The 13,732-nt window shown below is 36.5% G+C and overlaps 1 protein-coding gene and 1 long non-coding RNA gene across 2 annotated transcripts; both read left to right on the top strand.

The window, feature by feature from the left end:
- The first annotated feature begins 379 nt into the window (after positions 1-379).
- LOC123412611 lies at positions 380-1,197 on the top strand. The gene is made up of 3 exons (XR_006613544.1): positions 380-653; positions 734-802; positions 893-1,197. It is a non-coding gene; the product is annotated as an uncharacterized LOC123412611 (long non-coding RNA).
- Positions 1,198-11,521: 10,324 nt separating this feature from the next.
- Positions 11,522-12,322, top strand: LOC123412557 (leaf-specific thionin-like). The gene is made up of 3 exons (XM_045105507.1): positions 11,522-11,774; positions 11,855-11,923; positions 12,018-12,322. The coding sequence occupies exons 1-3, from the start codon at positions 11,540-11,542 to the stop codon at positions 12,116-12,118; spliced, it is 405 nt and encodes a 134-aa protein (XP_044961442.1). The 5' UTR covers positions 11,522-11,539; the 3' UTR covers positions 12,119-12,322.
- The last annotated feature ends 1,410 nt before the right edge of the window (positions 12,323-13,732 follow it).

Here is a 13,732-nt window from a genome sequence, read left to right as displayed (position 1 = left end):
TTCTATTCATTATGAATCTTACGAATCAAGGATAGAAGATAATCACAAAGCTTCTTTAATCTACTTATTGATCCAACATGTACAATAGGTCATGCATTATAATAAGTGTTGTGACATGATCACTCTTTCCTCTAGGCCATTCTGGTGTATGAGTGTGACGGGCATCCATTAAGGTCGTAAACAATGTTATTGACAATAATTGCACGTCTATATGAGATGCGTGCACCGCCATTACTATTTAATTATTCGTGTTTGTGTGCTGGATGTAAAACCAGACCACAAAAATAAAGAATTGTTCATTCAATACCTTCGTGCAATGTGGCATGTCTGGTGTCACCATGGAATACTTCCTATAAATAGAGAGCATCCGAGACTAGATTCATCAGTTGGTTTTCTCATAAATACATACAAGGTGAATATGGAATCCATAAGTCCTAAGAGTATCATTATTGGAGTGCTCATGCTAGGACTAGTCCTTCAACAGACCCATATAGAGGCCAAGAGCTGTTGTTGTTCCACCACGACAAGAAACTGCTATAATGTATGTCGTGTCACCGGTTCCTCTCGGCCTACATGTGCAAGCTTATGTGGTTGCAAGATTTTGGAAAAATGTGTGCCTCCATGTGACCGCTTCAACCTTTTCACGGACGCAGGTAAATTCTGAATCCATCCTTCTCGTTATCGTTCATATCATGAGTAAAAATTTCCATTTACATACATATTTGTTTTATAGACGAAGCAAAATCCATTGAGTTCTGCAAGTTGGGTTGCATGTCCACATTGTGCGGGAACATCAACGCTGGTAAGCTAAAGACGTTATGGACCATTCGTTGCATATTATTATTCACTTGGAGTTAGTGATTGTTTCTAATGGAAACAATTCTCCACTTAGTTGTTGCGAGTCAAGAAGTGAACGATGTCAAAGATCATTGCAAAACTGGATGCTACCATCTCTGCACTAAGGATTATGAATTTGGCGAAGTCCTTGCTTAAGAAAGTGTGACAGTCGACATTTCATGTTGAATATACGGGAGTGTCAATGTTATATTGAATAACTGGATAACATGTTCAATCCAGTGTGTCAATTTATTTCTCCTTGTAAGTGTCTCGGTGATGCGATATTATTGATAATTAATGTGCTCATCGTTTTGTAAGAAACGTATGTCATATCCAATATAATGTGATGTATTATTATAATGTGTGGTTGTGTGGTAAATGATAATTTAATTATTATCTCCTTTTCCATTTATATTACTAGTCATCAACCAGTGCGACTGCACGACCTCGTCATTCATCTTTCAAATCATTTGGAGGAGTGTTATTGTTTGAGCATCAGAAGGTCATATCAAAATTTGAAATCATTAGGACATATCTAGACAGTACCTCCTTCATAAAGTTCCTTTCTGGACAAACACTTTGGAAATTAGCTGAGAAATATTTACTAGGCTAATGATGCTAAATTTTGACATGATGCCCTAATATGGATAGGAAAGAGTCCACAAAATTTTTGACGAAAAACACGAATGTAGAAATGACACTTCCTTCACAAAGTGTTGTTCATGGCAGTATAGGAAAAGGCATATCCTTGTATTATTTTTGAACTAGACAAGGAAATATTTTGACATACTTGAGGAATATATGACCCAAACAATTTACAAGAATTACTTGGGAATTTGGGACTGACAAAAATATTGTTTGCTTCAAAACTAAGAAAAAATAGGATTTATTCCTTTATTAGAAAAAGGAATATTACCACAAAAAAGAATTTGACTATGGGAAAAGATGGAAATGAAATGATATTGGGAAGCATTTGAGAATGACAAGTCACTTTTGGAGACTAGGAAGAGATGATCTTCCCAAGATTCCAGGCCATAGAGCCCAATAAAAGATAGTTCAACTAAATTCCAGGACTTAGTGGAAGCACAAGGAGGCATTTTATTCTACAACTAATTTCCACACATACCAATTTATTTCAAATATACACGCAATATGCAAGATATGTGTAGATACAACATGACATCATAACATAACAGTACACCACAATATATATTTAGAAAGCTCTGAACAGCCAATGTAGTATAATGTTACAATGAGGGGGTCACATGGCCCAACATTCAGACGATACAAACATCAAGCAGAAGTTACATGTGTGGGTCCAGAATCTACTATAAATGGACGGAAGAGCGTGGAAAGCTACAACGACCCAACCAAAGGAGCCAGACCACTATCTGGGTTACCAATCTAATCCTTCGATGTCAACATCAATATGAAAACATAAACTAAAAAACGTCTATCTCTGCAAAAATATAAATAACCAACAGTTGAATCATGTTGTCCTAATGCATTGAAATGAGAGGAAGAGCGAGATAGTGGGATTGTATCGAAATGTTCAAGGGGGTTGCTTTCTTGACAGTTCCGAAGATAACCATGAGTCTTCAATAGTGTCAACGATCACAATGTCGGAACCATCACCTACCAACAGGGAACAACACCAGCAAAGAGAAAAAGAACAAAATTTACTTCACGAAAATGCAACACTATGATGTATGAACGTGACATGGCAATATGATGTTGTTTGCGCTAATGAATCTAGCGACAAGATTAAATGAAGTTGGTTCGAACCAAAGGTTCAAAGTCAAAGTCCATATGTGATTATTTAAATGTCATTTATTTGAATGTCCTAAAAAGAGGACATACGTTGATCTAAAATGCATGAAAATGCCATAAATAGATTCATTGGAATATTATGTTAATTCTTCATATATAATTTAATTTCATGTGAGTTACGTTTTAATTTCTATGATTTTCCGAAATGCCATAAACAGATTCATTGGAATTTTCAAATTTTATAACATTTTCTGAAATGTAATATTGTGTTCATATTTATTGTAATTTCTTAGACTCACATGTGACCCTGCTAGTCATTAAATCCATCCCAATTAACTTTCAACTGTAACAGAATTGACTATTTCTGCCACATCATCCTCACATATGAACCCTCCTTCTCATAAACTCTTTTAAAATGCATGAGCTAGTCACTAACACTAGTCACTAACGGGAAGCCGTAGCTATTTGTAACTACTTATTCCAAAAGCAATAGATTTTTATTAAGTCGTGTGAATCATATTTACAAACTAACAAGATCATCAATGTATCATGAGAATCATCAAAATATATATCATAGTTCAAAATATAGGCCTAAGTTACACACGTAAAAATGAAATCGTAACTCACCTCGTAATAAACAGAAAGCAGTACTGAATATTTGGCTTTCCTTTCAGCAGAGAGCCATTAACATGCAATGGTACAAATGAGATCGAGTGAAAAATATAATATTTATACCATGAAAAGCATCAAAACAAAAATCTACTAAAAAGATAAGAAAACATAAGGTATCGACTTAAAGAGTGGCATGAGTCAGTGTTAATAATTGATCCGAACATTTTGGTTATCACGACAGAAAAGGTAAAGCATCTTGGTTTTCTTATGCTTAGATTATTTGTTCTTTGTTTAGATGTTGATGGCGATGTACACATTAATATTGTTTTGGTTTTTTGTACGCAAGAATAATCTATGCATCTAAGTGTACTTTCTTGGATGTTGCATTTTTTCATTATTATTTTCAATATTGTAAGGTCGTAAATAATTGACCCCATCACCTAACCATACATGGGTGGTTTCTAGCCGGCCCCTTACATGCACGTATGTAGTACAACAAACAAGTGCTGGTTAATAAATGAAATATCATCCTTCGATCGGTAGGTACTATATGTCTATCATGTTACGACGCTATACAAGAGATGGTCCTAAACTAACTCAACACCCAAATGAAGTAATAGATTAATTGGTAGTATGCCAAAGAGGTCACACCAATCTGATTCATGTTTTTTCGTGCGTACATTGATGGGGATGCTAGAAATATACAATTAATGAACGGAAACTTGTTATGTTGAATCATGTAGTTTTGAATATATGGAGTGGTATGTGTCAATAAGTTAGTGGAATAAAACATCTATACCTACTATGAAAATAAATATGTACGTACGCATCGTTCCACTTGGTCCTACCGTCACGCCATAGTTATCAATATAGTTGCGCGTGGCTGGAAAAAAATCGCTTGCGTGGTACTCGAATACACGAGCCCCCATGAGGGATGCCAAAGTAATGCTCGAGTGACCAAGTGATACATGACATGTTTTTTATTACAAGACATGATTTCATTGATACTATTAGAAGTGTAGGACGTATACCCTGATAAAAAGAAACACAAGGGACTCATTGAATTTTGCAGCTATAGTCCCATCTAGGTTGCATAGAGGGAATCCCACAGATTCAAATATTCTTTGCAAGTTGTTTCGAACATCAAGAGGCCACTAAGGAAATCAAAGAACGGAAAAAAGAAATAAACTCTTGATTGAGGGATACTCGGGCTTCTGTGCATGGTGACTTGGCAATTAGATCGCAATAAAGGAGGGGGGTTTGTAGGCTCTTGGGCTTTCATAGATTATTATTAAATGGGAATATGTTCTACCCCATATAAAGGAAAAGAAAAAAAAACATGGACAACGTGTCCACGACTAGTTACAAAATACCAAAAAATGCAATATGGATTTGCTTAGGACCATTTAGAGCTTTGCCTACATGCGTATATGTACAAGATGTTAATGCAAAATATTTTTGGATAATTACAATGGTGTTATAATGTTAATATATTTAGGTATGTTGTAACTTTTGGGACAACTGATATTTTCTTGTGCTAAAATTTCTATGCTTCTGATTCATATTAATCATTGCTGCTTTAGTACAACTTTAGTAATTAATATGTAGTAGAGAGAGTATTATCTGAAACCATTTGGTGTTCATGAAAGAAAAGGTTAGGCATCTTGGGTCTCTTATGGTTATATTTTTTGTTTGTTTTATACATGTTGGTGATGATGTACGCGATAACGACAGAATATTCTATGTGACTATGTGTAATTTCTTGGCTCTCAATTTTTTTCATTAGTATTTTTTATTATCTAAGCACAATATTTATCGGCCCAACATCTAAGCATGCATGTGCGGTTGTTAGACGACCCCTTTCATAGACGTATGTAGTAGAACAAACAAGTGGTGGTTAACAAATCAAATATCATCGTACTATTGTTAGATAATGTTCTCTCTATGTTGTTACGATGCTATATACGGGTTGGTCCTAAACGAACCCAACAACCCAAATGAAATAATAGATTAATAGGTACTATGTTTCACAGGTCACACAAATCCAACTCATAATTTCTCGTGCATACATTGATGGGTATGCTCAAAAAATACAGTTAATGAGAAAAAACTTGTTATATTCGCTCATGCTGTTTTAAATATGTGCAGTCATATGTGTCGATAAGTCGGTTGAAGATTACATAAATAATAATCAAATTTGAGTCGATGGTAGAATCATAAAAATTATCAAGAGTACACCAAGTTTTAGGTGAAGTACTCTACATGGAACATATACTAGTAGTCATCCCAGATTCAATCAAACTTGTGCATTGATTCTATTCATTATGAATCTCATGAATCAAGGATAGAAGATAAGCACAAAACTTCTTTAATCTACTTATTGATCCAACATGTACGATAGGTCATGCATTATAATAAGTTTAGTGACGTGATCACTCTTTCCTCTAGGCCAGCCTGGTGTATGAGTGTGACTGACATGCATTAAGGTCGTAAACAATGTTAATGACAATAATTGCACGTCCATATGAGATGCCTGCACTGCCATTACTAGTTAATTATTCATGTTTGTGTGCTGGAAGTAAAACGAGACCACAATAATAAATAATTGTTCATTCAATACCTTCGGGCAATGTGGCATGTCTGGTGTCACCATGGAATACTTCCTATAAATAGAGATCATCCTAGACTAGATTCATCAGTTGGTTTTCTGATAAATACATACAAGGTGAATATGGAAACCATAAGTCTTAAGAGTATCATTATTGGAGTACTCATGCTAGGACTAGTCCTTCAACAGACCCATATAGAGGCCAAGAGTTGTTGTTGTTCCACCACGACAAGAAACTGCTATAATGTATGTCGTGTCACGGGTTCCTCTCGGCCTACGTGTGCAAGCTTATGTGGTTGCAAGATTTTGGAAAAATGTGTGCCTTCATGTAACCGCTTGAACCTTGTCACAGACGGAGGTAAATTCTGAATCCATGCTTCTCGTTATCGTTCATATCTTGAGTAAAAATTCCATTTACATACATATTTCTTTTATAGACGGCGCAAAATCCATTGAGTACTGCAAGTTGGAATGCATGTCCTCATTGTGCGGGAACATCAACGCTGGTAAGCGAAATACATTATGGGCCATTCGTTGCATATTATTATTCACTTCGAGTTAGTGATTGTTTCTAATGGAAACAATTCTCCACTTAGTTGTTGCGAGTGAAGAAGTGAACGATGTCAAAGATCATTGCAAAACTGGATGCTACCATCTCTACACTAAGGATTATGAATTTGGCGAAGTCCTTCCTTAAGAAAGTGTGACAGTCGACATTTCATGTTGAATATACGGGAGTGTCAATGTTATATTGAATAACTGGATAACATGTTCAATCCAGTGTGTCAATTTATTTCTTCTTGTAAGTGTCTCGGTGATGCGATATTATTGATAATGTGCTCATCGTTTTGTAAGAAACGTATGTCATATCCAATATAATGTGTTGTATTATTATAATGTGTGGTTGTGTGGTAAATCATAATTAAAATATTTTCTCCTTTTCCATTTATATTACTAGTCATCAACCAGTGCGACTGGACGACCTCGTCATTCATGTTTCAAATCATTTGGAGGAGTGTTATTATTTGAGCATCAGAAGGTGATAAAAAAATTTGAAATCTTTAGGATATGCCTAGACAGTACCTCCTTCACAAAGTTCCTTTCTCGAGAGACACTTTGGAAATTAGCTGAGAAATATTTAATAGGCAAATGATGCTGAATTTTGACATGCTGCCGTAATATGGATAGGAAAGAGTCCACCAAATTTTTGACGGAAAACACGAATGTAGAAATGACACTTCCTTCACAAAGTGTTGTTCATGGCAGTATAGGAAAAGGCATATCTTTGTATTATTTTTGAACTAGACAAGGAAATATTTTGACATACGTGATGAATATATGATCCAAACAATTTATGAGAGTTATTTGGGAATGTGGGGGAGACAAAAATATAGTTTGCTTCAAAACTAAGAGCAAATTGGATTTATTCCTTTATTAAAAAAAGGAATATTACCATCAAAAAGAATTTGGCTATGGGATAAGATGGAAATGACATGATATTGGGATGCATTTGAGAATGACAAGTCACTTTTGGAGACTAGGAAGAGATGATCTTCCCAAGATTCCATGCCATAGAGCCACAGAAAAGATAGTTCAACTAAATTCCACTACATGGAAGCAAAAGGAGGCATTTTATTATAGAGCTAATTTCGACACATACCAATTCATTTTAAATATACACGCAATATGCAAGATATGTGTAGATACAACATGAAATCATAACATAACTGTACAACAAAATATATATTTAGAAGGCTCCGAAGAGCCAATGTAGTATAATGTTACAAGCAGGGGGTCACATGGCCCAACATTCGGACGATACAAACATCAAGCAGAAGTTACATGTGTGGGTACAGAAATCTACTATAAATGGATGGAAGAGCCTGGAAAGCTACAACGGCCCAACCAAAGGAGCCACACCACTATCTGGGTTACCAAGCTAATCCTTCGATGTCAATATCAATATGAAAACATAAACTAAACAACGTCTATCTCTGCAAAAATGTAAATAACCAACAGTTGAATCATGTTGTCCTAATGCATTGAAATGAGAGGAAGAGTGAGACAGTGGGATTGTATCGAAATGTTCAAGGGTGTTGCTTGCTTGACAGTTCCGAAGATTACCATGAGTCTTCAGTAGTGTCAACAATCACAACGTCGGAACCATCATCTACCAACAGGGAACAACACCGGCAAACAGAAAAAGAACAAAATTTACTTCACGGAAATGCAACACTATGATGTGTGAACATGACATGGCAATATGATGTTGTTTGCGCTAATGCATCAAGCAACAAGATTAAATGAAGTTGGTCCGATCCAAAGTTTCAAAGTCAAACACCATATGTGATTATTTAAATGTCATTTATTTGAATGTCCTAAAAAGAGGACACACGTTGTTCTAACATGCATGAAAATGCCATAAACAGATTCATTGGAATATTATGTTAATTCTTCATATATAATTTAATTTCATGTGAGCTACGTTTTACTTTCTATGATTTTCTGAAATGCCATAAACAGATTCATTGGAATTTTCAAAGTTTATAACTTTTTCTGAAATGTAATATTGTGTTCATTTCTATTGTTATTTCTTAGACTCACACATGACCCTGCTAGTCATTAAAAACATCCCAATTAACTTTCAACTGTAACAGGGTTGACTATTTGTGCCACATCATCCTCACATATGAACCCTCCTTCTCATAAACGCATTTAAAATGCATGAACTAGTCACTAACGGGAAGTCGTAGCTATTTGTAACTACTTATTCCAAAAGCGATAGATTTTTATTAAGTCATGTGAAGCATATTTACAAACTAACAAGATCATCAGAGTACCATGAGAAGCATCAAAATATATAACACAGTTCAAAATATAGGCCTAAGTTACATACGTAAAAATGAAATAGTAACTCACCTCGTAATAAACAGAAAGCATTACTGAATTTTTGGCTTTCCTTTCAGCAGATAGTCATTAACAGGCAATGGTACAAATGAGATCGAGTGATAAATATAAAATTTATACCATGAAAAGCATCAAAACAAAAATCGACTAAAAAGATAAGAAAACATAAGGTATCGACTGAAAGAGTGACATGAGTCAGTGTTAATAATTGATCCGAAACATTTTGGTTATCACCATAGAAAAGGTTAAGCATCTTGGTTGTCTTATGCTTAGATTATTTGTTCTTTGTTTAGATGTTGTTGATGATGTACACATTAATATTGTTTTGGTTTTATGTACGCGAGAATAATCTATGTGTCTAAGTGTACGTTATTGTATGTCGCATTTTTTCATTATTATTTTCAATATGGTAAGGTCGTAAATAATTTGCCCCATCACCTAACCATACATGGGTGGTTGCTAGCCGGCCCCTTACATGCACGTATGTAGTACAACAAACAAGTGTTGGTTAATAAATGAAATGTCATCCTGCGATCGGTAGGTACTATATGTCTATCATGTTACGACGCTATACAAGAGATGGTCCTAAACTAACTCAACACCCAAATGTAGTAATAGATTAATTGGTAGTATGCCAAAGAGGTCACACCAATCTGATTCAGGTTTTTTCACACGTACATTGATGGGGATGCTAGAAATATACAATTAATGAACGGAAACTTGTTATGTTCAATCATGTAGTTTTGAATATATGGAGTGGTATATGTGTCAATAAGTTAGTGGAATAAAACATCTATACCTACTATAAAAATAAATACGTACGTACGCATCGTTCCACTTGGTTCTACCGTCACGCTATAATTTTAAATATAGATGCGCGTGCCTGAAAAAAAATCGCTTGCGTGGTACTCGAATACACGAGCCCCCATGAGGGATGCCAAATTAATGCTCGAGTGACCAAGTGATACATGACATGGTTTTGATTACAAGACATGATTTCATTGATACTATCAGAAGTGTAGGACGTATACCCTGATAAAAAGAAACACAAGGGACTCATTGAATTTCGCAGCTATAGTCCCATCTAGGTTGCATATAGGGAATCCCACCAATTCAAATATTCTTTGCAAGTTGTTTCGAACATCAAGAGGCCACTAAGGTAATCAAAGAATAGAAAAAAGAGAAGAGGAGATGCCTCGCAAGCCGCACCATTGAATTCAATTAACACCGATTCTTGATTACTACAAAGAAATAAACTCTTGATTGATGGATACTCGGGCATCCATGGATGGTGACTTGGCAATGTGATCGCAATAAAGGAGGGGGATTTGTAGGCTCTTGGGCTTTCATAGAGAACTATTAAAGAGGAAGATGTTCTATCCCATCTAAAGGAAAATAAAGAAAACATGGACAACGTGTCCATGACTAGTTACAAAATACCAACACATTGCAATATGGATTTGATTAGAACCATTGAGAGCTTTGCCTACATCCATATATGTACAAGATGTTACATGCAAAATATTTTTGGATAATTACAATGTTGTTATAATGTTAATATATTTAGGTATGTTGTAACTTTTGGGACAACTGATATTTTCTTGTGCTCAAATTTCTATCCTTCTAATTCATATTAATCATTGCAGCTTTAGTACAACTTCAGTAATTAATATGTACTAGAGAGAGTATTATGTGAAACCATTTGGTGTTCATGATAGAAAAGGTTAGGCATCTTGGGTCTATTATTGTTATATTTTTTGTTTGTTGTATACATGTTGGTGATGATGTACGCGATAATAACGTACGACAGAATGATCTATGTGACTGTGTAATTTCTTGGCTCTCAATTTTTTTATTAGTATTTTTTATTATCTAAGCACACAATTTATCGGCCCCAACACCTAAGCATGCATGTGCGGTTGTTAGACGACCCCTTTCATACGCGTATGTAGTACAACAAACAAGTGGTGCTTAACAAATCAAATATCATCGGACGATCGTTAGGTAATGTTTATCTCTATGTTGTTACGATGCTATATAAGAGTTGGTCCTAAACGAACCGAACAACCCAAATGAAATAACAGACTAATTGGTAGTATGTTGCACAGGTCACACAAATCCGACTCATAATTTCTCGTGCATACATGGATGGGTATGTTCGAAAAATACAGTTAATGAGAAAAACTTGTTTTATTCGATCATGCTGTTTTAAATATGCGCAATCATATGTGTCGATAAGTCAGTTGAAGTTAACATAAATAATAATAAAATTTGAGTCAGTGGTAGAATCATAAAAATTATCTAGAGTACACCAAGTTTTAGGTGAAGTACTCTACATGGAACATATACCAGTAGTCATCCCAGATTCAATCAAACTTGTGCATTGATTCTATTCATTATGAATCTCACGAATCAAGGATAGAAGATAATCATAAAGCTTCTTTAATCTACTTATTGATCCAACATGTACAATAGGTCATGCATTATAATAAGTGTTGTGACATGATCACTCTTTCCTCTAGGCCATTCTGGTGTATGAGTGTGACGGGCATGCATTAAGGTCGTAAACAATGTTATTGACAATAATTGCACGTCTATATGAGATGCCTGCACCGCCATTACTATTTAATTATTCGTGTTTGTGTGCTGGATGTAAAACCAGACCACAAAAATAAAGAATTGTTCATTCAATACCTTCGTGCAATGTGGCATGTCTGGTGTCACCATGGAATACTTCCTATAAATAGAGAGCATCCGAGACTAGATTCATCAGTTGGTTTTCTGATAAATACATACAAGGTGAATATGGAATCCATAAGTCTTAAGAGTATCATTATTGGAGTGCTCATGCTAGGACTAGTCCTTCAACAGACCCATATAGAGGCCAAGAGCTGTTGTTGTTCCACCACGACAAGAAACTGCTATAATGTATGTCGTGTCACCGGTTCCTCTCGGCCTACATGTGCAAGTTTATGTGGTTGCAAGATTTTGGAAAAATGTGTGCCTCCATGTGACCGCTTCAACCTTGTCACGGACGCAGGTAAATTCTGAATCCATCCTTCTCGTTATCGTTCATATCATGAGTAAAAATTTCCATTTACATACATATTTGTTTTATAGACGAAGCAAAATCCATTGAGTTCTGCAAGTTGGGATGCATGTCCTCATTGTGCGGGAACATCAACTCTGGTAAGCTAAAGATGTTATGGACCGGCCATTCGTTGCATATTATTATTCACTTTGAGTTAGTGATTGTTTCTAATGGAAACAATTCTCCATTCAGTTGTTGCGAGTCAAGAAGTGAACGATGTCAAAGATCATTGCAAAACTGGATGCTACCATCTCTGCACTAAGGATTATGAATTTGGCGAAGTCCTTGCTTAAGAAAGTGTGAGAGTCGACATTTCATGTTGAATATACGGGAGTGTCAATGTTATATTGAATAACTGGATAACATGTTCAATCCAGTGTGTCAATTTATTTCTGCTTGTAAGTGTCTCGGTGATGCGATATTATTGATAATTAATGTGCTCATCGTTTTGTAAGAAACGTATGTCATATCCAATATAATGTGATGTATTATTATAATGTGTGGTTGTGTGGTAAATGATAATTTAATTATTATCTCCTTTTCCATTTATATTACTAGTCATCAACCAGTGCGACTGCACGACCTCTTCATTCATATTTCAAATCATTTAGAGGAGTGTTATTATTTGAGCATCAGAAGGTCATATCAAAATTTGAAATCATTAGGACATATCTAGACAGTACCTCCTTCAAAAAGTTCCTTTCTGGACAAACACTTTGGAAATTAGCTGAGAAATATTTACTAAGCTAATGATGCTAAATTTTGACATGATGCCCTAATATGGTGTGACATCCTCGACTTTTGCTACAGTAATGATTGTAATTAAGCGACACTCATCCCGCGCTAATGATGCCACATCATCGGAAGTGATATCAATGATCTGCGTTAGCTCATGTCTAGCCTGCATCTTGCCATGTCATGCCTTGTGTTGCATCGGTGCTATTATTTATTGTTTCTTCTCCCTCTTCTTACCGGTAGACCCCGAGATTGACGCTGCTGCCGGGTACATCTACGACCCTGCCGATCAGTCCTTTGCCGCAGAGCAGCAAGGCAAGCAAACTCCCCTTAATCATTCCTATATCGCCTATGTCTTTCTTCCTACTGCTTGCATTAGTATTTTGCTACTGTTGTAGTTAGCTCCTATATCTGATGCATAGCCTATTTTTGTTGAACTGCTACTTTCAGTCCTGTACCTTTAATATGCTTAGTATAGGTGGAGCAGTCATCCCCTCTGACCCCGTAGTTCAGTTGCCCCGCTTGTTTTCAAATCTCGATCTCTGATCGACGAGCCAGACCCGACACAGCACATTCACCCCCCCTTCGTTGTACGACGCTACAGAGATACTATCGGGTACCGAGGGTGACACCTCGCTAAGTACTCCTGATGATATCTCTGTATTATAGCTAGTCGGTCGTGGTTATCGAGGGTGATTCCTCTTTCACCATTCCCGATGATGCCTCTGTCGTGCCACCCCTCAAGTGTGGGACCCCCGAGGGTGATTCCTCTAAGCCCACCTTGACGGGTACATCGTTCGGAATCCAACGAGGGTGATACCTCGGATTCCCCCCGATGTTGCAACCACACAGTTACTCGACCATGTTACTGGGATCATTGGTGATTAGTTGTAAGACGGGTGGATTCCCGTGAGACTGTATTGATGGCCTAATTAAAATGCTAATGGATTTGGGTATTTGATCTGGGTTGGTCGGAGACCTTTTCGCACTAATCGGCTACGCGGGAAGAATTATGGGTACTCGGCGTTGCGGTATCAGCCGAAGCTTTTCAGATGCCAGCAATGTAGCGGCGCGCGCCCGAGTGGTCCCGAGATGCATCGCGCTTGTGATTAAGGGATGCTAGGACTGACGTCGGCCACCCACGCCACGTGCAGGAGCGTGAAGGGGAACTG

The sequence above is a fragment of the Hordeum vulgare genome, chromosome 7H (assembly GCF_904849725.1).
Source record: "Hordeum vulgare subsp. vulgare chromosome 7H, MorexV3_pseudomolecules_assembly, whole genome shotgun sequence".
NCBI classification, from domain to species: domain Eukaryota; kingdom Viridiplantae; phylum Streptophyta; class Magnoliopsida; order Poales; family Poaceae; genus Hordeum; species Hordeum vulgare.
Note: the sequence above shows the minus strand (reverse complement) of the source record. Positions and strands in the feature narration are given on the sequence as shown.

Coding starts and splice junctions, on each gene's coding strand:
- LOC123412557 (XM_045105507.1), top strand. CDS start 11,540: ATGGAATCCATAAGTCTTAAGAGTATCATTATTGGAGTGCTCATGCTA. Junction 11,775..11,854: donor CAACCTTGTCACGGACGCAG/GTAAATTCTGAA, acceptor TTTGTTTTATAG/ACGAAGCAAAATCCATTGAG. Junction 11,924..12,017: donor GTGCGGGAACATCAACTCTG/GTAAGCTAAAGA, acceptor TTCTCCATTCAG/TTGTTGCGAGTCAAGAAGTG.